Below are 21,426 nucleotides of genomic sequence, written 5' to 3' on the forward strand. Positions count from 1 at the left end.
AGGCTCCTCTGTCCTTGTGATAAAAATCTTTTTTCCTAGAGTTAAGACAAGATTCTGTGTTTGGGTAATGTTCTAAGATGTTATAATTGGGACTTCCCTGGTGTCCAGGGGTTAAGACCACACTCCCAATGCAGGGGGCACAGGTGCGATCTCTGGTCAAGAAACAGATCCCACGTGCCGCACAGCATGACCAAAAAAAAAGATATTTTAACGTTATAATTTATCATATAAAATGCTCTATAGCTGGAGGTGGAATTCATATGTCTCCAGGGTTTTCAGAGTAAAATTTCAACTGCCTATCATTTATTATTCCTTTCCTACCGTAAAAATGATACAGCATTGTAGGATTATAAATATTTTTTGAACATATTTAATGAAGACCTCTTTTGGTGGCAAACAGATTCTTTTATTGGCAATCAAAAAACTTTACACTTACAATATGAAAATAAATGCTCCTTTAATGAATAATGAAATGAAAACTTTCCAGGACCTTACAGGATATTTAGTAGGTACCACATGTACCTTACAACACAGAATGTTAGCTTGATGGGATTGTGAGAGCGTGACTGAAAATGAGAGATGTCATTTATAAAACAGCTACCTCACAGCTTTCCCAAAGAGTAGTTCCTCTGCAATTAAAACAAGAAACAAAATTCGTACTTCTGCCTCGTTTTAAGATGTGACTGAGCATACATCAGTCTTAAATTTTATGATTTCGATGTTGCTTTTTCAAGGCAATCAACAGAAACTCAAATCTCATTTTAGAATCACGAATCTGAGATTTGCAATGAAGCTGTAATTTCTCAGTATCAAAATTTCATTATTACACAACAGTTCTGTTTCACAAACACCCTTCGTACTTCATCCTGCTCCCCTGCGGCACCGCCCATGCTAAGTAAGGTTTCTGCAGCTTGTCTGAGACTAGAGCGGGCTCTGCTGCTTCGGTCACAAAACTCTTCGTGGGTGAACAGTACTTGCCCTTTCCAGAAGAAATGCTGTTTTTACCTTTTCTGTTTCTTTTCTACTATGAAAAACAGGGCTAAAGCGAATCTTAGAATCTTATTTTCTGCTGGATGATTAAAATCTGTATTGCATATGTCATCTTAAGTCTCTTAAAATCCAAAACTTTAGTGGAGGACAGTATGCTTTCTCTTGTTGTCACTTAATACAATCAAAGCAAAAATAGAGCCCCATAGAAATTTCAACACTGAATTTTTTGTGAGTCATAAAGCTTAGTAAGAGTCCAACAGCTTGATATGTCAGTAGTCTGTGCATTATCTTTGATAGTTCATGATCTAGAAGACTACTTGTAGTCAAAAGCCCATCTTTCAAAAAGGTCCTATTTCCTCAATAGTCTGTTTACAGAGTTCACTGCCTTGTTTATATATATAGGCATGTATATCTGTATACAGGATACATATAACAAGTGGTCACACAACTGCCTTTATATATACAGGCATATATATGTGTATATAAGATACATGCTAGCAGCAGTCACTCAGCTCTTAGCTGTGCTCCATGAAAGCCACTTTGGATGGCGATCAAAGTCTCTGAGTCATTTTCAATCCACACACACACACACACACACAGTTAACACTAGTCTCATAAATGCTGTTGACAATTCAGAAGGACTGCTTTTCTAATTGAACTCTAAAAGAAAAGTGCCTTGAATTTAAATTTTTTAAAAAACTTCAGTCTTCAATATTGAAACTGCTAAGTCACTCCATTTTTCTATGAAAAAAAAAAAAAAGCCCACAGATAATAGAGTTGGGGGGAAACTTTTTAGATGAAAAAATAAATTTGAGAAAACATGAAAAAATAAATTTGAGAAAACACCCTGTTACTAAATAGTTTAAGAAAAGAAACCTACAGAGAGAAAATATTCCAATAGAAAGGTAAAAGCTATGTGAACTGCCACAAATTATGGCATTATTTGTAATATAACAATTATAAATAAATGAAATCTTCAGTAATCGGACTGTAAAATTTATTAGGAAGTGTCCAACTGATAAAGCATTATACAGCCATTAACGATGAGGAGGGATGTGATGAACAGGGAACACCTGAAGCCAAATACAGAAAGGACCCTGCTGCACTGAACAGCTCCAGTCGAAAAAACTAAGCAGGAACGTCATGTGCGGTGTCACTGAATTAGGGGTAGTCTTCCTTTTACTGGAAAAACCAATAAAGCAATATAAAGCTTCTGTATTGATTGTACCTTTTCTAAAAGAAAACAAAAAAAACCCCTCAAAATGGATGAAATTACTGAAAAACAAGCCTTTGCAAATAAATGTTCTGGAGGGGGGGGCGTGCGTCTGACTGCATCCAGAAACCAACGTGTCTTTCATCACTTGGGAGGCAGGACCTGAGCCAGCCTGGTTCTCTCTGAGAGGAAGGCAGCGTGAACAGACCCGGAAGAAGAGGGGTGAGTGCCCAGCCAGAGGGTCTGTGGCCACAGCCCTATCATGGATTTTATTAACCAGGCTGTAATTTGTCTCCTTTGAGTGCTTAGACAACACACATTGCTATGCTTCAAGACAAAATTTCACAAAGTCTTTATTTTTCTTGCTACAGAAAAATTCAGAGGCACTACTATTTCCTTCTCATAATAAAGCAATTCTCAGCAATCAAGTCATATATATTTTTAATGACAAAATGGTTAGTGTTAACCCTATGTAACATGTGATCAGAAAATAATCAAAGACCACAGGGTGGTAACTGTCAGAACTAATACTGGACAGAAGATTACTAACAGAGCAATTTTCAATAGAAAACTGAGCATTTTCCTTGGGAAATAAATTTAATATTCTATTATTAAGCAACTGGGGCAAAAAAGATTAGATTTTCTGTAACCGCGATTGAACAGGATTAGAAAGGCTTCATGGGGATGAAGTTTTTTGATGGTTTTATGATGAGAACTACCACCTCCCAGCTAGTTGAGCTCCGAAGAAAATGTTCAATCAAAAGCTAAACCATACAAAGCACTTAACGTTTTCAAACAGTTGCCTAATAACAAACTTTTAAAAGAGATTATCCATAGCAGTGGATTATTTTTATCAAATTTTTGAACAAGCCACACTCAGAAACACTACAACAGAGCAGCGTACTGGTTTATCTGGTTCTCTGCACTACTACAAAAATAATCAGAAAGAGCTTGGTGTGCTCAGTGTAAGGCTGACGGTTTACTTGCTGCAAGCCGTGTATCGTGCAGTTACATTCTCCCAGTTGATCACATTCCAAATGGCCTTCAGATAATCGGGCCTGACATTTTTATACTGAAGGTAATAAGCATGCTCCCACACGTCAATCCCCAGCAGGGGGATAAGACCTGTTGGAATGAAACAAAAACCACGAGATTCAATCTAAAACACTGCATCTTCTCACTTTAACTGTCCTACACACAAAAAATTACCCGTTACCACATTCTCGTCTACTTTTCAGTTTCTTATATATGATATATATAGGAAATCTGCATAAGAATAAAGATCCTAAATGATTTTAAACTTTACTCTTTGGAAGAAGAAAATGTGATACATAGGAAAAATAATTGAAATAGACTTGGGAAAAATCAACTAAGCACAGTATTTAACAGGTATTCTTAAAATCAACAGATTTATCCAAGAGCCAATTCTCAGTGGTCCTTACTAGGGGTCTCAAAAAGGGTGTGACTCATTTGCAGGGGTGGCTATGTGTATGCTAAGTCACTCAGTTGTGTCTGACTCTTTGCGACCCCATGGACTGCAGCCCGCCAGGCTCCTTTGTCCATGGGGATTCGCCCAGCAAGATTACTGGAGTGGGTTGCCATGCCCTCCTCCAGAGGATCTTCCTGACCCAGGGGTCAAACCCAGGTCTCCAGCGTGCCTGAGTACCTTCCAAAGGTGGTGTGCATTTGTGGGGGGCTATGAAAAACCTGCTCTGCTCCCCTGGGCTAAGGTTAGTCACAGAGAGCACAAAGCATTTATGATGTATATGTATAATTAATAAAAGTGAGTCACTTTTCGGTACAACAGAAATTAACACAACATTGTAAACCAACTATATTTCAATAAAATAAAGCACAAGGTTTATATAAGACATTAATATAAGAATAAGTTAACAAGGAAAACTGAGTAAGACTTAAGGAAAAGATGCACATTTTGGAACTTAAGTAATTTAAATGAAGAATTAGTTAAATCTACAAAACATTCATTTAAGAAACCTCTCTAGGGACTTCCCTGGAGGTCCAGTGGTTAAGAATCCACACTTCCAATGCAGGGGGCATGGGTTTGATTCCTGGTCAGGGAACTAAAATCCCACAGACCACGCTGTACAGCCAAAAAAAAAAAGAAACCTCTCTAACTGTAAGTACTCCTCTAAGAAAAGAGTCATCAACCAATGTGTCTAAATCCATCGTGAGGTGTGCCACTAATCATTTATAATTAAGGCAACAAAATTCATACATGACTTTTCCCATAAATAAACTGCCATGACTTTCATTTATCTTTATTCCTGTTGGCTTTCTTCAAGCGGGGAGAAGGTGGTGTCGCTAGGATTCACCAATCACAGCCTTCCGGGTCAGGTACCTGACTCTACAGCACTCAGGGCTCACACATCTTTGCTTTTCCCAATTCTGTGGCTCTCAAAAGAGCAGCTTAGATTCTGACTAAATCTGGACAGATCCGGGGCAGTGAGTCATGTAAGGAGGTCTCCTGACATGTGCAGAGGCAGAAAATATGGCTGAGACCCACTGCTAACTGATGCGATCACCTTTCATCAGAGTTCCAGCTGACCACTGGATCGTTAGGACTACTCCCTAAAGAGCTACTACTTCCATCTGGCTCAACATGAAAAAGGAATTCATGAGCCCAGCCTGCAGCTTTGAAGCCCAGCCTCTTCCTGCGCCAAAGCCCTCGGCAAGACAGACTCTGGAAACCTGAGCTCTGGTCTCAGGTTAGCCACAGGTGCTCAGCAGAGGGGATAAGAGTCCAAGGTTTGCAGTCAGACCCAGCCTGTGTCTCTTTTCCTCCTTCATGCTATTTATCTAATCTTAGATTTTTATTCTAGTGCATATAATTATTCTGTAGCCTGATATGAATTCTCTATCAAATGAAGCAGAGCTTATGTTTAAAATCTTTTTTGTTAACATATCTGTAAAATTACATGTGCTAATTTTATAAAATATCAAGGACCTGGAAAGCATTTTTGCTCACACAAGACTCTGGGTATCGGCTCCTAAGATCTGCTCAAAACGTATTCAGGAAGGTTTAAACACTGTTAGTCTTCAGTTCACGATAAATGCTTTATAATGAACCATCTCTCCGGAATAAAGAATTCTAACCTGTTGTTCCTTGCAGGGGATCCTGGTTAGAACAAGCAGCAATCTGTAAGCGTCCCTGCTCCTTATTGAAGCCAAGCCAACCCCAACCGGAGCCTTGGACACCAACAGATACAGCAGTCAACTTTTCCTTAAATTTGGCAAAGGAACCAAAGTCACGTTTGATGGCTTCCAGCAATTCCCCTATTAAAAACAGAAACCAAAAAAAGGTTACAAAAACCACCCATGAATGAAGAGATTACAACAATTACAATAAATTATTTTAGTACATATATCAAGTATTATTGTCATATGGCCCAAGACACTAGACAACACAGAAAACACTCCGTAACCCAGCGAGCCTACAAGACACAGTCATTCCTGCCCCGACACGACAGTCGTCAGGTCTCAGAATTTTTAGTCATGCGTGTGTTACTGAAACACGTTAGAGGGATTTTTTTCACTCACAGTGCTATTTCCACAAGGAAAGAAATAGTATTTTCCATTCGCTTTCTTTTTTCCCCTCAACAGAAGATTTTACTTTGAATCCTACCCTACCTACTCTGTCGCAATTTGGGAATAAAATGTTATGGCTGAGATTTGCTTCTTCTCCAAGGCAGCCTAGATCTTTCTTATCTTAATTACTACATAATTTTAAAAAGAGTGATGTTGCCTCTTAAAGTGAACTAAGAGTACACTCTGAGGGTTATCACCCTTTTTATTCTGTAGCAATACAGAATACAATCCTAGACTGAGCACATCAACTAAATCAACTACGCCCAAGATATTACTTCTCTTATTTTAATGATCTAAAAGTAATCATCTAGGGGCTTCCCTGGTGGTCCAGTGGCTCAGACTCCGTGCTTCCAATGCCCCAAGGCCAAGGTTTGCTGCCTGGCAGGGAACTAGATCCCACCTGCCATAGCTAAGACCTGGCAGAGCCAAAAAAATAAATACTCAACTTCTTTTTAATTTTTAAAGTAATCATCTATTATAAGCACAAGTGATGAGATAAAGGGGCACGGATAACACAAAAATGGCAGAGTGCCAAAACCTGTTGGATGAACATAGGTGTATCTGATATTCTGGTAACTCTCAACACCTCAAAAGTATTAAGTCATGGTCTAAAGATCTACCTCAGAAAAAATAAATTCTCCAGCTCCCCATACTTACTCCTCCAATCATCCTTACTTCCAAATGAAATTGCTTATTTCAAGTACATAAGGTGCCTTCTAGAATATGATTAAATATGCCTCAAAAACTTAAGGTAGATGCCAGAAGACCAGAGACAAAGGTGGAGAGCTCTGTTTATGGCCCATACCTTCCCTGGGATGGGAAGGATAAACTTACGGGACTCCACGCACCAAACAGGAAGTCAAGTGAACAAGCAGAGCGAACAAGCAGAGCCAAGTCCATTGGCTCTGGACTCCCTTGTTATCTGCAGCTGTCCTGGAAAACCTATTTTTCTGGGACAATTTACTTTTTTATCAGTTAGAAAGAGTAGTAAAATAATAGCAAAGGGCACTATTCTATAATGGCCTAATTTTTAAAACAACCCTATAATTATCCCCATATCATACAGATGAAGAAAAGTAAGATATGGAATGGTTAATATCTTATCCCAGGGCCTAGAGCCAGTAAATGAAAATTCATCTTTCCTAAAAACTCAGTCTTCCCCTGATGCACAGTGCATTTCGACCAGGAGATGACACCGTATGTGGTATTATGTGTCTGCGTGTGTGCATAATTCCCTGGATGTATTCTGCACTCTTGCACGTGCCCCTCTGAAAGTTACAACTCTGTCATACCCTCTGCTATGAGAAAGATGCCATCATGATACCTCAGGGAGAATGAAGGTCACTTAAGAAAATCAAGTCATTCCTACTATGCAAAAAATGAAGCCAAGGTTGCCCCAGTTTAAACCAACCTTTGGGTTCTCCACCACCATTAGGGCTCAGATTTGTCCAGAAGATGCTGTGATTGATATGGCCCCCACCGTTGAACTTCAACGCAGGCTGCAGAGCTATCTGAGCTGTAACATCACCTGAAAGGTTAAAATACAAATACATTTTCTTTAAAGTCTTGCGCTTTATGGCAACCCACTCCAGTATTCTTGCCTGGAGAATGCCACGGACAAAGGAGCCTGGTGGGCTACAATCCATGGGGTTGCAAAGAGCCGGATCCAACTGAGTGACTGAACAAGTAGTCCCAAAGCTTCACCATTTCAATATTTTACCAAAAAAAAAAAAAGCTTCCCCAAATTATGTGTCCCAGTGGATTTTCAGTTCAATCAATAATGTAGCAAACAGCTAGTGAGCAAGAGTGGCAAAGCTAGTAAAAAAATTCACTCCTGGGCTTCAAAGAACTCAGTTTTCTCAGATAGAAAAGATTTCAGTAAATGACATAACAAAGAAAACAAGGACAGAAAATAGTGGAGTGCTATAAAATAGACGGTTGCATACACAGGCTATATGGAGAATGTTCAACTCTCATTCTCTAGATAGACAGCCACCTACTAGCATGGTTATACTACCAGAAACCTCAACTTACTCAAAACTGAACTGCTGATCTTCAACCCCAAATGCGTTCGTCCAAAGGCCTCCCCCATCTCAGTGAGTGCCAGCTGTTTGCTCAGGGTGTATTTGATGACATGGTGATTTGTAATTCTTTTCCTCTCACATCCCACATCCAACCCAGCAGCAAAGGCAGAGAACATCCAGAACCTCATCCCTTCCTCCAGCCTCCATGTCTCCCACTGTCTGCTGCTTCTACACCCACCTCTACGGTCTATTCTCAACACAGTGGTCAGAGGGCTTCTCTAAACCTCAGACTGATCATGGCACACCTGGGGTCAAACCCCTCCACAGGCTGCTCTTCTCAGAGTGAACCCCAAGTCCTTACAATCGGTACAGGGATGCATGTCATACAGCCCTCTGCATCTCCCTGCTGGCCCAGCTCAGACCACAGTGGCCCCTCCTGGCACTTAGATAGCCGGCCTGGCATGTGGCCAGCTTAGGGCTTCCACTGACCACTGCAGCCTTTGCTGGAACACTCTTCCTGGAGACAGCCTCCGGGTTTACCCCCCCTTTCCCTCTCAAGTCTCCACTGAAGCATCAATCACATTAGAAGGCTTCTCTAACCACAATATGAAATGGGCAATGCCCACCCGCCTCCAGACCACTTCCCATCATCTGTTTTCCTCGATAGGACTTCAGCCCCTGACATACTACACATTTCTTATTCACGTCTCTCCATGCAAGGAAAGCTCCAATGAAGACATGGACTTCTGTGCGCTGCTGTGTCTCTGAGGCTCAACATACTGCCTTACAACATAGCAGGCACTCATGACACTAAATGGAGTTTCAACAGATAAAGAATTCTGACCTCTGTACTTTAAAAAGAATGGCATATTTGGAGCTGTTTTTTCTACCTTGCCAAACATGGAGGCAAAATAAGATATTTTTTTCTATGCCTTGAAGAAGGTACAGACTAACAAAACTATTATGAAAGATGGGAATTTCCTTATTCAGTATTAAGTTCTTATGACTCACAAGATCCCAAAGTGAAGGACACAGAACCAAGCAGAACTCTGCCCTTGGGGAGCTTACATAACAGAAGAAGTTTTCTATTTCTGTTGTTAGTTCATTCACTCAGTCATGTCCAACTCTTTGCAACCCCATGAACCACAGCACGCCAGGCCTCCCTGTCCATCACCAACTCCCAAAGTTCACCCAAACCCATGTTCATCAAATCGGTGATGCCATCCAACCATCTCATCCTCTATTGTTCCCTTCTCCTCCTGCCCTCAATCTTTCCCAGCATCAGGGTCTTTTCCAATGAGTCAGCTCTTTGCATCAGGTGGCCAAAGTACTGGAGTTTCAGCTTCAAAATCAGTCCTACCAATGAACACCCAGGACTGATCTCCTTTAGGATGGACTGGTTGGATCTCCTTGCAGTCCAAGGGACTCTCAGGAATCTTCTCCAGCACCACAGTTCAAAAGCATCAATTCTTCGGTGCTCAGCTTTCTTTATACTCCAACTCTCACATCCATACATGACCACTGGAAAACCATAGCCTTGACTAGACAGACCTCTGTTGACAAAGTAATGTCTCTGCTTTTTAATATACTGTCTAGGTTGGTCATTTCTGTTGTTAGGGTGCATGCTAAGAACACACATAAGAAATGGCGCTGTCTGAAACAATAAAGCCTCCAGTTTTTAGCAATTCAGAAAGGAGAAGGCCAATGATATCTAAATACACAGATAATCTTTGAGAGTTCTGTTTAAGATACCAACTTTTATCGCTATGTTTACAAAATAATTTTCTGACAGATCAGTGTTTCCCTTACTAATTTTTTTTGGAGAATCACTCTAAAAATAAATACAGAATTTATATTGCTTTTTAATGCCAACAGTAACTATTTCTAATGGAAAAGAAACTTGCTTACTGAGAACTAGTTTCATCACAATCTCAAGTTTACATAAGCATTTTTAAATTTTAATAGAAATTTGGGGGGCTTAATATCTGCTTTTAAGAACATTTTCCTGAAGCTCAATGTTTTCTTTGGCTTTACAGTAGTTTTTTTTTTCCTCTGTTGAATACAGTAAAAGTCAAATATATACGTGTGTTTGAAAAGTATTTATGGTACTTACCTGAGATAAAATTAATGATGTTATTTTCCTTACACTTTTTTCCCAAATTTTCAAACATGAAAATGTAACTTCTTAATGGTTTTTAAAATATAATTGTTTAAATAAAACAAGAGTACCACAGATACTTACAAGCAACACAGAATATATTGTGATAGAGTAGAGCTTTTTTCCCAGAGGCTTTCACTAAACAAGCAAAGCTTCTATTGCACAAGGACTGGCATTTAAGCTGCTTTTAAAATACTGAAGAGGCATTCATAAGTGTCATGTGTTGTCTTGCAGGAAATAAGTTTCACAACTGGGATTTACCCCAGCCTCTCCCCATTACCACATTCTTCCCGAAGTTGTTTTTTCCCTAAATCGTAGAACCTCTTCCTGTACTCAGAACCTTTTTCTTTCCTCAGACCATCCCTCTGATGGTCACAAGTAAATCTTCCAGAATGTGGTAACTTCCTCCTCTTTTCGTTTACCTAATAATCTCACACACGACCAGACTGAACTGCTTTCTTTTCCCACTAGATGTCCCCAGTCAACAAGCAGTCACTGCCTAAAATACAATCAACCAATTTCTCAGGACTGAAATTCAACTCGCAGATATAGGAAATCCAGAAAACTGGTGCTGATGAACCACGTACAGGGCAAGAATAGAGACGCAGATGTAGAGAAGGAATGGACTCGTGGACAGGACGGGTGGGAAGGAGCCAGGGAGGAATTGAGAGAGCAGCACTGAGGTACATACAGTGCTGCTGCGGCTGCTGCTAAGTCACTTCAGTCGTTTCCAACTCTGTGCGACCCCATAGACGGCAGCCCACCGGGCTCCCCCATCCCTGGGATTCTCCAGGCAAGAACACTGGAGTGGGTTGCCATTTCCTTCTCCAATGCATGAAAGTGAAAAGTGAAAGTGAAGTCGCCCAGTATACACTACCGTATCTGAAATAGCTAGCTAGTGGGAAGCTCCCTGTACTGCACAAGGAGCTCAGCTGGGTGCTCTGTGATGACCTACAGGGGTGGGCTGAGGGGGCGGGTGAGGGAGCCTCAAGAGGGAGGGGATACGTGTATACCCATAGCTGATTCATGGAGAAGGAAATGGCAACCCACTCCAGTATTCTTGCCTGGAGAATCCCATGGACAGAGGAACCTAGGGGGCTACAGTCCATGGTGTCGCAAAGAGTCGGACACGACTGTGCGACTAACAACAACAACATAGCTGATTCATGTCCTTGAACAGCAGAAACTAACACAACATTGTAAAGCAATTATACTCCAAATTAAAATAAATAAAATGGGGGGGAAAAACATTTAGGAAAAAAATGCACTTTTAACTGTGTTGCTTCAGCCACACGTACAGCCTGGAAACAACGGTTTCCCTCATGCAAAAATGTAATAACTATTCTGTATAGAAACGTTATGACATCGTACTCCCATAGACGGCCCCAGACTCAAAACACAGAATAAAGTTCACGCACTACGGGTTTTGTCAACTGAGCTCCTCTAAAAAAAGAAAAACACCAACTCCGTACTATATTTTCACTCAATTCAAAAGAGTGGCATATAAAAGAAAACAAAGAGTGGCCAACAAATGCAAGCCTGGGTTCCCCACGAAACGGCTGTTCTCCCTGTGAATTCCGCCCCCAGGTCCACGCGCAACCGCGCGCGTTGGTTCTGCGCGGCGCCGGGGGGCACTGGTCTTTACCAGGCACACCTCGCAGCGTAGCGCCCCGCCACCCGCTTCCCAGAGCCCGGCCGCCGGGCACCCACCCTTCTCCAGCGCCTCCCGGTACTTCTCCTCGGCGACGTTGAGGTTGTTCACGTAGGCCGCATGGTGCTTGCTGTGGTGCAGCTGCATGATCTGCGCGTTGATGTGCGGCTCTAGGGCGCCGTAGTCGTACGGCAGGTCGGGGAGGCTGTGCTTCTGCCGGGAGCCCAGCACGCTCAGGGCCGGCACCAGTCTCCTGCTCGTGCTGCAGAGAGAGCACACCCAGCGCGATTGGGCCCCGCACGCAGCCACCTTTCCCCCGCGAGCGCGTCTCCACAGCCCGGAGACAGGACCCGAGAGCCGGAGAGGAGGAGGAGGAGCGGGGTGGGGCTGGCCCTTGGGACCGTCGGCCAGCCGGTCTCCAGCCTGAAACTCAAGCTGCGGTCCAGCGGATCCGGCGGCACCTGGGCGCGCTCGGCCCACCACCTGCCCGCAGGCCGGTGTCCTGGAGCCCGCGGGGCCGGCGCGAGCGGGCCAGTGGGGGGCAGCAGCGGCAAGCCACCGAGGCCCTCGCCGGGGCCGCGACCGGCCGCCGCGCCCGCTGTCCGGAGCCTCACCTGCACGCCGCCCGGGACAACATGGTGGACGCCGCCCGTGGGCCTCTCGGAGCTCGAGTAGCCGCGCAGCGCTGACCTGCGACGATGCGCTTGTGTCCCGTGCTGCGCCGCAAGGACACCACCGCCGCGGCCCCGCCTCCCGCGCGCCCCGCGACCCCGCCCCACTGCGCTCTCCTCGGCCCCGCCCCCCTGCGCGCGCCGCTTCCAACTCCGGGGAAACGGGGTGCTAGGCGCTGGGGTCGGCCCCGCCCGTGCTCCGGGCCCAGCGCCGGTGAGAAAGAGGCCCGGCCCCGGCAGTCTCCCCGGCGGCTGCGCGAGCCGCGGAGCCCCCACTGCGACTGCGCGCCTCAGGGCACGTCGCCAAAGGGAGGGCCGCTGTTTTTCCTCCCCCCAGCCCCCGAAAGAGATGGTACAGCTCTGGGTTCCGCCCCCGTGAAGGCACCGCCCGGCGCGGCCCGCGGATGGGGTACCCAGGCCCCGCGGGCCGTGCCGGGAAGCCCGCGGCTGCGTTCCTGCTCCTTCCCGGACGCTGCCGGGGTAGGGTGGGGTGGGGGTAGCCTCGGGGTCCCGGGCCCTTCGCACAGAGGAAAGACTAGTGTCTCTGGGAGCCGCATCGGAGCGCAGCCGTGAGCCGACGCGGTCTCGCAGGAAAGCCGGCCCTGGCTCTGGGACGGTGTAGGGCCGGTCCCTCTCCAACTACTGCCCGGAGTGAGCGTTCTTTCCGAGTGAACCGACCTTGGGACCTCCGCCAGGCCTGATAATAGTGTTACTGTGCACCCGCCACGTGCCAGGGACTGCGTGCAGAGTTTACATACATTTATCTTTGTTTCTCCCCTAGGATAGGCATCATTGACTCCCGCTTAATGAACCGGTTGCCCGGGTCACACCGTTAATAAGTGAAAGATCAGGATTAGAACCCAAAGTTCATAGATTGATTACCTAGGCCTTAGCAGTCAAGTCTTGAGTGTTTGCTGGGAGAATATAAAAGAAGTACAACAGAGGAGTCTTTGCTGCGGCGTCCTATTTCTAATGAACTGTAAATATCAGGTACTTTCTCAACAACTGGAAAAAAAAATTATGAATTCTGTAAAGAAATTAGAAAGTTTTACACTGTTATTGGCCTGAGTTGGGCCTTTCCTGAATAGAATAGTACAGTAATAAAGAGACAAATAATAGGTGCTGAATAGTGTTTCAGTTACCTTCCTCCACCCCCTTCACAATTTCCACCCCACCTCTGTGCCGAGGATGACTAGGGGAACCGAAAGGGGAACCACTGAGCCCGGCTTCACAGAAAGGGTAGGGCTTGCTGGCAGTCAAGGTGAATGTAAGGGCATGCTACCAGATGGAGGAAATTCAAGTTGGAACCAGGTGATGAGTGTCCTTAAAACTCAAACACGTAATTGGTAACCGGAAACTGAAAACCATTTTAGCTGACATGAGGCATATTTAAAGTAGTTTTCCAGGCAAGGGAGTCTGCCATTGATTTAAGGGGCAGGCTAGTTAAAAAACTGTTGTATAAATTCTAGCATGAGATACTAAGAACTGCTTTTAGGGTACTAGCTATGGGAACTGGAATAAAAGCATTTGGAAGAATGAAATAACAGAATTCAGTGATAGGTCAGTCGCTAATAAAAAGGCTTGTTCTAGTAAAAACAAAATATCACTAGAAGGAGATTGAGCCCAGTCAGGCCAGATCGCTGTACTTCTTTTTTGTACAAGTGATGCTTTGATATTTAAATTGAATTCCCACCCCACCCCCTCAGCAGGACATGTCCTTTTGCGCAAGCAACAAAGGCTGGGGTGTAGGGAAGTGAGATTAGTGTCTCTAACATCACATCTCCCATCGGTTACAGCCTTCCAGAAGACACCCCAACTACGAGAGTGACCAGGATTGAGACCAGGGCTTGGGGGCTGCAGGAGGTAATGAAAATGTCTTACATCCAGTAAACGGGCCTGTTTTTCCTTTATAGTTGACTATTATCAGTTCAGTTCAGTAGCTCAGTCCTCTCCAACTCTTTGTGACGCCATGGACTGCAGCATGCTAGGCCTCCCTTTCCATCACCAACTCCCAGAGCTTGCTCAAGCTCATATCCATCCAGTCGGTGATGCCATCCAACCATCTTATTCTCTGTCATCCCCTTCTCCCACATTCAGTCTTTCCCAGTATCAGGATCTTTTCCAATGAGTCAGTTCTTCGCATCAGGTGGCCAAAGTATTGGAGTTTCAGCTTCAGCATCAGTCCTTCCAATGAATCTTCAGGATTGGTTTCCTTTAGGATTGACTGGTTGGATCTCCTTGCGGTCCAAGGGACTCGCAAGAGTCTTCTCCAACACCGCAGTTCAAAAGTATCGATTCTTCAGTGCTCAGTTTTCTTTATAGTCCAACTCTCACATCCACATGTGACTACTGGAAAAACCATAGCTTTGACTAGACGGACCTTTGTCAGCAAACTAATGTCTCTGCTTTTTAATATGCCATCTAGGTTGGTCATAGCTTTTCTTCCAAGGAGCAAGTGTCTTTTAATTTCACGGCTGCAGTCACCACTATAAGATATACTCGTTCAACTGTCCCAAGGAGTTAGATTACAGTTGACTGGAGTCTGTCCCAAATTCCTCCAGCCAGCTCAGGATGTCATCTGCCACATCAGGGCACCATAATTGTGGATTTCCCATCAACAAACTTCCCAAGACTACTTCACAGGCATCTCAGACCCACCAGAGTCTAGATCAACATATTGGCTGAAGAAGGAAAAATGTAGGTTGAAATGAAATCCTTTGGAGTCGGTTATTAAACAGATCCAGCCACAGTGTCTCAATCCCAGAAGTGTGTATTCCCTCCTGTAAAAGAGATCTGGAGCAGATCCAGCCACAGTGTCTCAATCCCAGAAGTGTGTATTCCCTCCTGTAAAAGAGATCTGGAGTGGGTAGTCCAGGGCTGGGATGGCAGTGCCGTGAAGTCCTCAAGGAACCAGGTTCCTCTGTCCTCAGAGTTGCCTGATGATCCATGATAGCTTCTAGAACACCAGCCATCTCACCCCCTCTCCATGAAGAGGGAGGGACAAAAGGTTGGCCCCAGCTGTCTCCTTTCGAGGATTCTCCATGGTAGATTCACCCAACAAATTCCAATCAGAATTTCGGTAGAAGGCTGTACCTAACTATAGAGGAGGCTGGGAAACATTCATTTAGCCATGGCCATTCCCAGTGTTAAAAAATGTGGAATTCCTTAACAACAGAGAAAATGAATAACGAATTGGAAATTAACAGTCTCTGCCACATATCCTTCTACAAGACATATTTTCACATGCTTAGTAATGAACTCGGGCCATTTATGGAATGCCTTTAGCTACATTCTCTCCTTTTTCTCTCTCACTCTTCCTTTTCACCCCTTGTACCACAAACCTTACCCAGACAGGAATCTCAGTGAGAATTGCTCCACCAACTTTCGTTTTGCATAAATGAGATTGCTAACAGGATCAAGTTGTTGTTGTTTTACTGTCGTTTAGTCGCTCAATCATGTCCAACTCTTTGCGACCCCATGGACTGTAGCCCACCAGGCTCCTCTGTCCCTGGGATTCTCCAGGCAAGAATACTGGGAGTGGGTTGCCATTTCCTTCTCCAGGAATAGGACCAAGAGTAGTACTTAAATTGCTAAAATGAAACCAGTGATCTAGGCAAAGAGAGAAAATGATGGGAAAGATAGAATATCATTAACAAAGGTTTCAAAGTGAGCTCCCCACTCCACAACATCAGGCGGGTTATAATTAAATTGCATCCTCTAAGAATGCATTAACTCTTGGAAAGGAAAGGGGAAGGTTGGCTCAGAGCAGAAGTGTTTTATTGAATGAGACAGGTAGTCAGAGACCCCAGTTTGATTCCTGGGTCGGGAAGATCCCCTGGAGAAGGGATAGGTTACCCACTCCAGTATTCTTGGGCTTCCCTTGTGGCTCAGCTGGTAAAGAATCCACCTGCAATGCAGGATCTGGGTTCGATCCCTGGGTTGGGAAGATCCCCTGGAGGAGGGCATGGCAACCCACTTCAGTAATTATGCCTGGAGAATCCCCATGGACAGAGGAGCCTGGCAGGCTACAGTCCATAGGGTCGCACAGAGTCGGACACAACTGAAGCCACTTAGCACACACACACAGTAAGTGACTTGACCAAGGTCACACAAAGCCAGTCGATAGTAGAGCTCAGCTTTGAATGTACTGCTCTCCCTGTTAACCCTAACATCACTGTGCCTTTAAACAGCTGCCACACCCCCTGCCCACCACATTCCTTGCACCCAGTAAAACTGAGCTCAACCCTATTTTGTTTGTAGTTCACTGTTTGAAACTTGCCCCTGCTATGCTGTGTCCCAGCTTATTCCTGTCTTCTCAACTCCTGATTGATCTCCAGCCTCTTCTCTTGCATATGATTCAGGTCCTAGCTCTTGAACCTGAAGCTTGAACTGGTCCTCCATTCTCCCTTGCCCCTTCTCATTTGCCCCTTCGATCACATTTGCTCCTTAGTCTCAGTGAAGACCCAGCTTCCTGGAGCTTCCCTTGACCCTGACCCACCTGGCTGACTTTCCTACCCTTGTCTATGGAATTAGACTCACTAGCCATGAACCTGGGAAACCAGAACAGAATGGGGGAAGGGTGAAGAGAAAAGTGGTCCCATATTTAGAATCCAGGTGATGCCTCCGTAAGATCCCTCTGTAAAAACTAGGCAACATCTGCCCCTTTAGGGGAATCAACAATCCACCATCATCACCACTCCTGGTGTGTACTCCAGAGAAACAAGGCTACTAAGATGTGTATATGCAGAGAGAAAGAGATGTATTATAAGGAATTGGCTCATGCGATTATGGAGGCTGGATATCCAAAACCTATAGTGTGAACTGGCAGGCTTGAGACCCAGGCAAGCCAGTGGTGCAGTTCCAGTGTGAAGGCAATCTGATAGAGGATTCCCTCTCACTTAAGGAAAGTCAGTCTTTGTTTCACTTAGGCCTTCAACTGATTGGATGAGGCCCACACACATTATAGAGGACAATCTGCTTTACCCAGAAATTTACCAACTTAAATGTTAATCTCATCCAAAACATCCTCCAGGTTAACACCTAAAACTAACCACCACACAGGTAAAACACAGGGTGGGCAATGCATTCCATGTAAGCGGCGGGGAGATTTGTTAGTCATTACACCACAGAATTCCAGTTAACAGCCCAGGATTTATCATGGAGTGAGGCTGAATTCATGGCATAGTTCTAAGAATAACTCTCAAGAGCTACTCACAATGAGTTGACCCTGACCACAGAGGGCAATTGGAGAAGGCAATCGCACCCCACTCCAGTACTCTTGCCTGGAAAATCCATGGACAGAGGAGTCTGGTGGGCTGCAGTTCATGGGGTCGCTAGGAGCGACTTCACTTTCACTTTTTACTTTCATGCATTGGAGAAGGAAATGGCAATCCACTCCAGTGTTTTTGCCTGGAGAATCCCAGGGGCAGGGAAGCCTGGTGGGCTGCCGTCTCTGGGGTCGCACAGAGTCGGACACGACTGAAGCAACTTAGCAGCAGTAGCAGCAGCACAGAGGGCAATGACCATGCAGAAGGAGCTCAGGCTGGCTATGTCTCCTGGCCAGCATTTGTTAGGAGCCGCCCTCCCACCAAAGGTCCACTCTGGAGAACCAGAGGGGGTACACAGGAGGCATGGCCTCATATACCATGGAGGTTCGTTCCAGAACTTGGTCCATGAGAAAGGATGGACCCTGGGTCCTGTCTCAGGCGTGTCCCAGAATATTCTCCATCCTGGTCTGCATCACCCGACCCTAGGGCCCGCTTACATCTGCACTGGCCCTTTGATGGGAAACTGGATAAAATCCTGTCCAATAAGCCTAGAGGGATCTTTAACCTTTGATTTAGTGTCAGGAACTAGTCAGCTATGTGTTGGGATAAGATGCTCTGTTTATGAAAGACAGCTGATCAGTTACTCTTGTAAGGAGTTTGAAGAATAGCCTCTCAGTGATGGACAAACCAGCAGCTCTCTTATGCTCCACATTCACCCTAAACATTCCGGTCCCCCCTGAGCAGACATCTTAGTCCTGTCCCAGACCAGTTTAACACTTAATCCAGTTGTCAAGGACTGTATTTGTCCCCCAGATTCATATGTTGAAGTCCTGACCCCCAGTACCTTAGAATGTGACTGTATCCAGAGACAGAGCTTTTTTTTTTTTTTTTTTAGTATCAGACACTTTTACTTTTTATTTAAATTATTTCCCTTTTTATTTCCTTTTTATTTTATTTTGGAGTATGGTTGATTGAGATGGCATCACCAACTCAATGGACATGAGTTTGAGCAAACTCCAGGAGAGAATGAAGGACAGGGAAGCCTGGAGAGCTACAATCCATGGGGTCGCAAAGAGTCGGACGCGACTTGGCAACTAAACAACAGCAACGATAGTCGATTTACAGTATTGTATTAGTTTCAGGTGTACAGTAAAGTGATTCAGTTATACATTTATCCATTCTTTTTCAGATCCTTTGTCCATATGGCTTATTACCAAATATTGAGTAGAGTCCCCTGTGCGATCCAGTATGCCCTGTTGTTTAGTTCACATGCAGTAGTGTGTATATATTAACCCCAAACTCCTAATTTATCCCTCCCCACACCATAGTAAGTCAGACGAGGAAAGACTCATATGATTCCGCTTATATGTGGAATTTTAAAAAATAAGACAAATGAACTTATTGACAAAAATTAGAAGCAGACTCACAGACTAAAAACAAACTTATGGAGACAGAGCCTTTTAAAAGGTAATTAAGGTACAATGCGAGCACTAACCCCCCCTTATAAAAAGGGGGCAAGGCCAGGGACACACACAGGCCAAGGGGCGACCATGTGAGGAAATGGGGCATCGAAGAGCCCAGGAGGCAGACCTAAGAAGAGGCCAACCTTCCCACTCCTCGCTCTCAGACTCCTAGGGGTGAGGGGCGAGCAGAACAGAGAAGAGTCAACCCCAACGCTCTGTTAAAGCCAGAGACAGCTCTCAGGTCTCCCCAGTGCTGCGCTGCCCCGCCCTCCTCCCCCACCCCCCCACCCTTTCCTGATGGTAAAAGCTGCCAAACCTGTGCACCCTGCCCAGAACAGGAGCCTCCCCGCCTCTGGTCCAGGCTCGGAGACTTCATAATCTTGCTTTGAGTAGCAGCTGACTCCATTAGCTGGGGTTGGAGGGTGGATGAGAAAGGATTTCAGTGGGTGCTTGAACCTTCACATTCTACTCCTCGCACGGACCGCCCTCTGGTGCTAAGCCCGCCAGGAGCTGGGTTGTAGAACCAGCCATGTCCCCACCCTCAGGTGCTTGGTCATAGTCCTGCAGAGCCTGTTACCCCGGAAGATCAGCGGCTCTGGGGGTGTGACAGCAAAGGCCTGAGGCTACCCAGAGACTAGAGTCTGGGGTCAAAGGCTGGAACCCAGACAGCTAGGGCTTCAATCTCAACCTCCACACTGCTGACGATTTAGACCAGGTAACTCTCCCAGTGGGGGCTGTCCTGGGTATGCAGGATGTTTACCTACCTCCCCGGCCACTACCCACCAGAAGCTGGTAGTCCTCACCCACCTACAGCTGTGACAACCAAAAATGTCTCAGTCTGCTCGTTGCACGTGATGGTACCCCAGCCCTTCCATTTTCAAGTCTTCTCAGCCTCCATACCATCCTGGCCTGAAGCTTGGTTGGATGAGCTTACAATTAGTAGCAAGGCAAATAACCTCTAAGAGAGATGAAAGAAGTTCTTGGTAACTGTTATTAAGAAACAAACAAACAAAAAAATAACTGGAGAAAACCTATACATTGGAACAAAGTTATGCTGAATGATGACAACTATCTGGGAAAAACAGTACCTGCAAAAAAAAGAAAAAGATGCTAACATCATCATTCACAAGTTTCTCAATTTAAAGGGTAAACACAGTTGTGAAAGATTACTAATGTCCTTTGGGAGGTATGATTTGAGCAGCTGTGAGCAAAACACTGAGGCATTGGGCAAACTGGGAAACAGGACAGTGAATCAGAGTTTCTTTTCCTTTTCTTGAAACATCAGTGGTTTGATGAAAGAGGGAGCTTGCACACACCCCCATCACCCCTTTGATAAGAACAATCACTAGCTGGGGCCTGGGGCAGGTACAGAGGAAAGTCAGTCATGTGAGTTGGTGTATGTGAAACAGGCCTTGGTCCCACAGGCGATGGACAGAGAGCCAGAGAACAGCCATCTTGAGTGGCCTGGTCATACACTCCACCCTGACATACCCTGCACGACCCTACACCCTTGATCCACCCCTCTTCTGGAACCTTCCTTGGGTCAGGTATGTAGGGGGCACTGCAACCAGATACAACAAATACAGCACAGACAGAAGCAGCCAAAGAGAACTAAAGAGCGAGAGACCAAGTCTGCTCAGAACTCGCGTGCCAGGATGTGCGCAGATTTTGGAGCCAAGCGCTTACTGGGTCAATGGAAAGGGAGTCAATAGCAGCGGGCTATTATAAGGAAGGCCACCCGTGGTTTTCACCAAGCCAGAGCCACCCCCACATGGAGGGGCAGGCTGCCTTTAAAAGAAACATTCTGGGACTGCCCTGGTGGTCCAGTGGCTAAGACCCTTCACTCCCAAATACAGGGGGCCTGGGTTCAATCGCTGATCAGGGAACTAGTTCCCACATGCCACGCTGAAGATTTTACATGCCACAGTGAAGATCCTGCGTGATGCTACTAAGACCTGGTGCTGCTGCTGCTGCTAAGTCACTTCAGTTGTGTCCGACTCTGTGCAACCCCATAGACGGCAGCCTGTCAGGCTCCCCCGTCCCTGGGATTCTCCAGGCAAGAACACTGGAGTGGGTTGCCATTTCCTTCTCCAAGGCATGAAAGTGAAAAGTGAAAGTGAAGTCGCTCAGTCGTGTCCGACTCTTAGCGACCCCATGGACCGCAGCCTACCAGGCTCCTCTGTCCATGGGATTTTCCAGGCAAGAGTACTGAAGTGGGGTGCCATTGCCTTCTCCGAAGACCTGGTACAACCAAGTAAATATTTTTTAAAGGACAAATAAATAAAAGAAACCTTCTGCTGCGAGGCACAGCCAAAATAAATCAATAAAGAAACCTTCTGGTGGTCTAGCAGGAGTCAGCACAGCACCGTTCTATCACGCTAGC

At 45.3% G+C, this 21,426-nt stretch overlaps 2 protein-coding genes across 5 annotated transcripts in view; one reads left to right on the top strand and one right to left on the bottom strand.

Moving 5' to 3' along the window:
* PNLDC1 (PARN like ribonuclease domain containing exonuclease 1) overlaps positions 1 to 21,426 on the top strand; it is a 247,762-nt gene that overhangs the window by 112,547 nt on the left and 113,789 nt on the right. The gene's annotated exons all lie outside the window — the stretch shown is intronic.
* SOD2 (superoxide dismutase 2) lies at positions 1,970 to 12,416 on the bottom strand. Its single transcript, XM_055536138.1, has 5 exons — positions 12,257 to 12,416; positions 11,702 to 11,904; positions 7,221 to 7,337; positions 5,318 to 5,497; positions 1,970 to 3,328 (listed from the first exon to the last, which is right to left on the bottom strand). The coding sequence occupies exons 1-5, from the start codon at positions 12,277 to 12,279 to the stop codon at positions 3,183 to 3,185; spliced, it is 669 nt and encodes a 222-aa protein (XP_055392113.1). The 5' UTR covers positions 12,280 to 12,416; the 3' UTR covers positions 1,970 to 3,182.

Source organism: Bubalus kerabau, chromosome 9 (genome assembly GCF_029407905.1).
Source record: "Bubalus kerabau isolate K-KA32 ecotype Philippines breed swamp buffalo chromosome 9, PCC_UOA_SB_1v2, whole genome shotgun sequence".
Taxonomy (NCBI): Eukaryota; Metazoa; Chordata; class Mammalia; order Artiodactyla; family Bovidae; genus Bubalus; species Bubalus kerabau.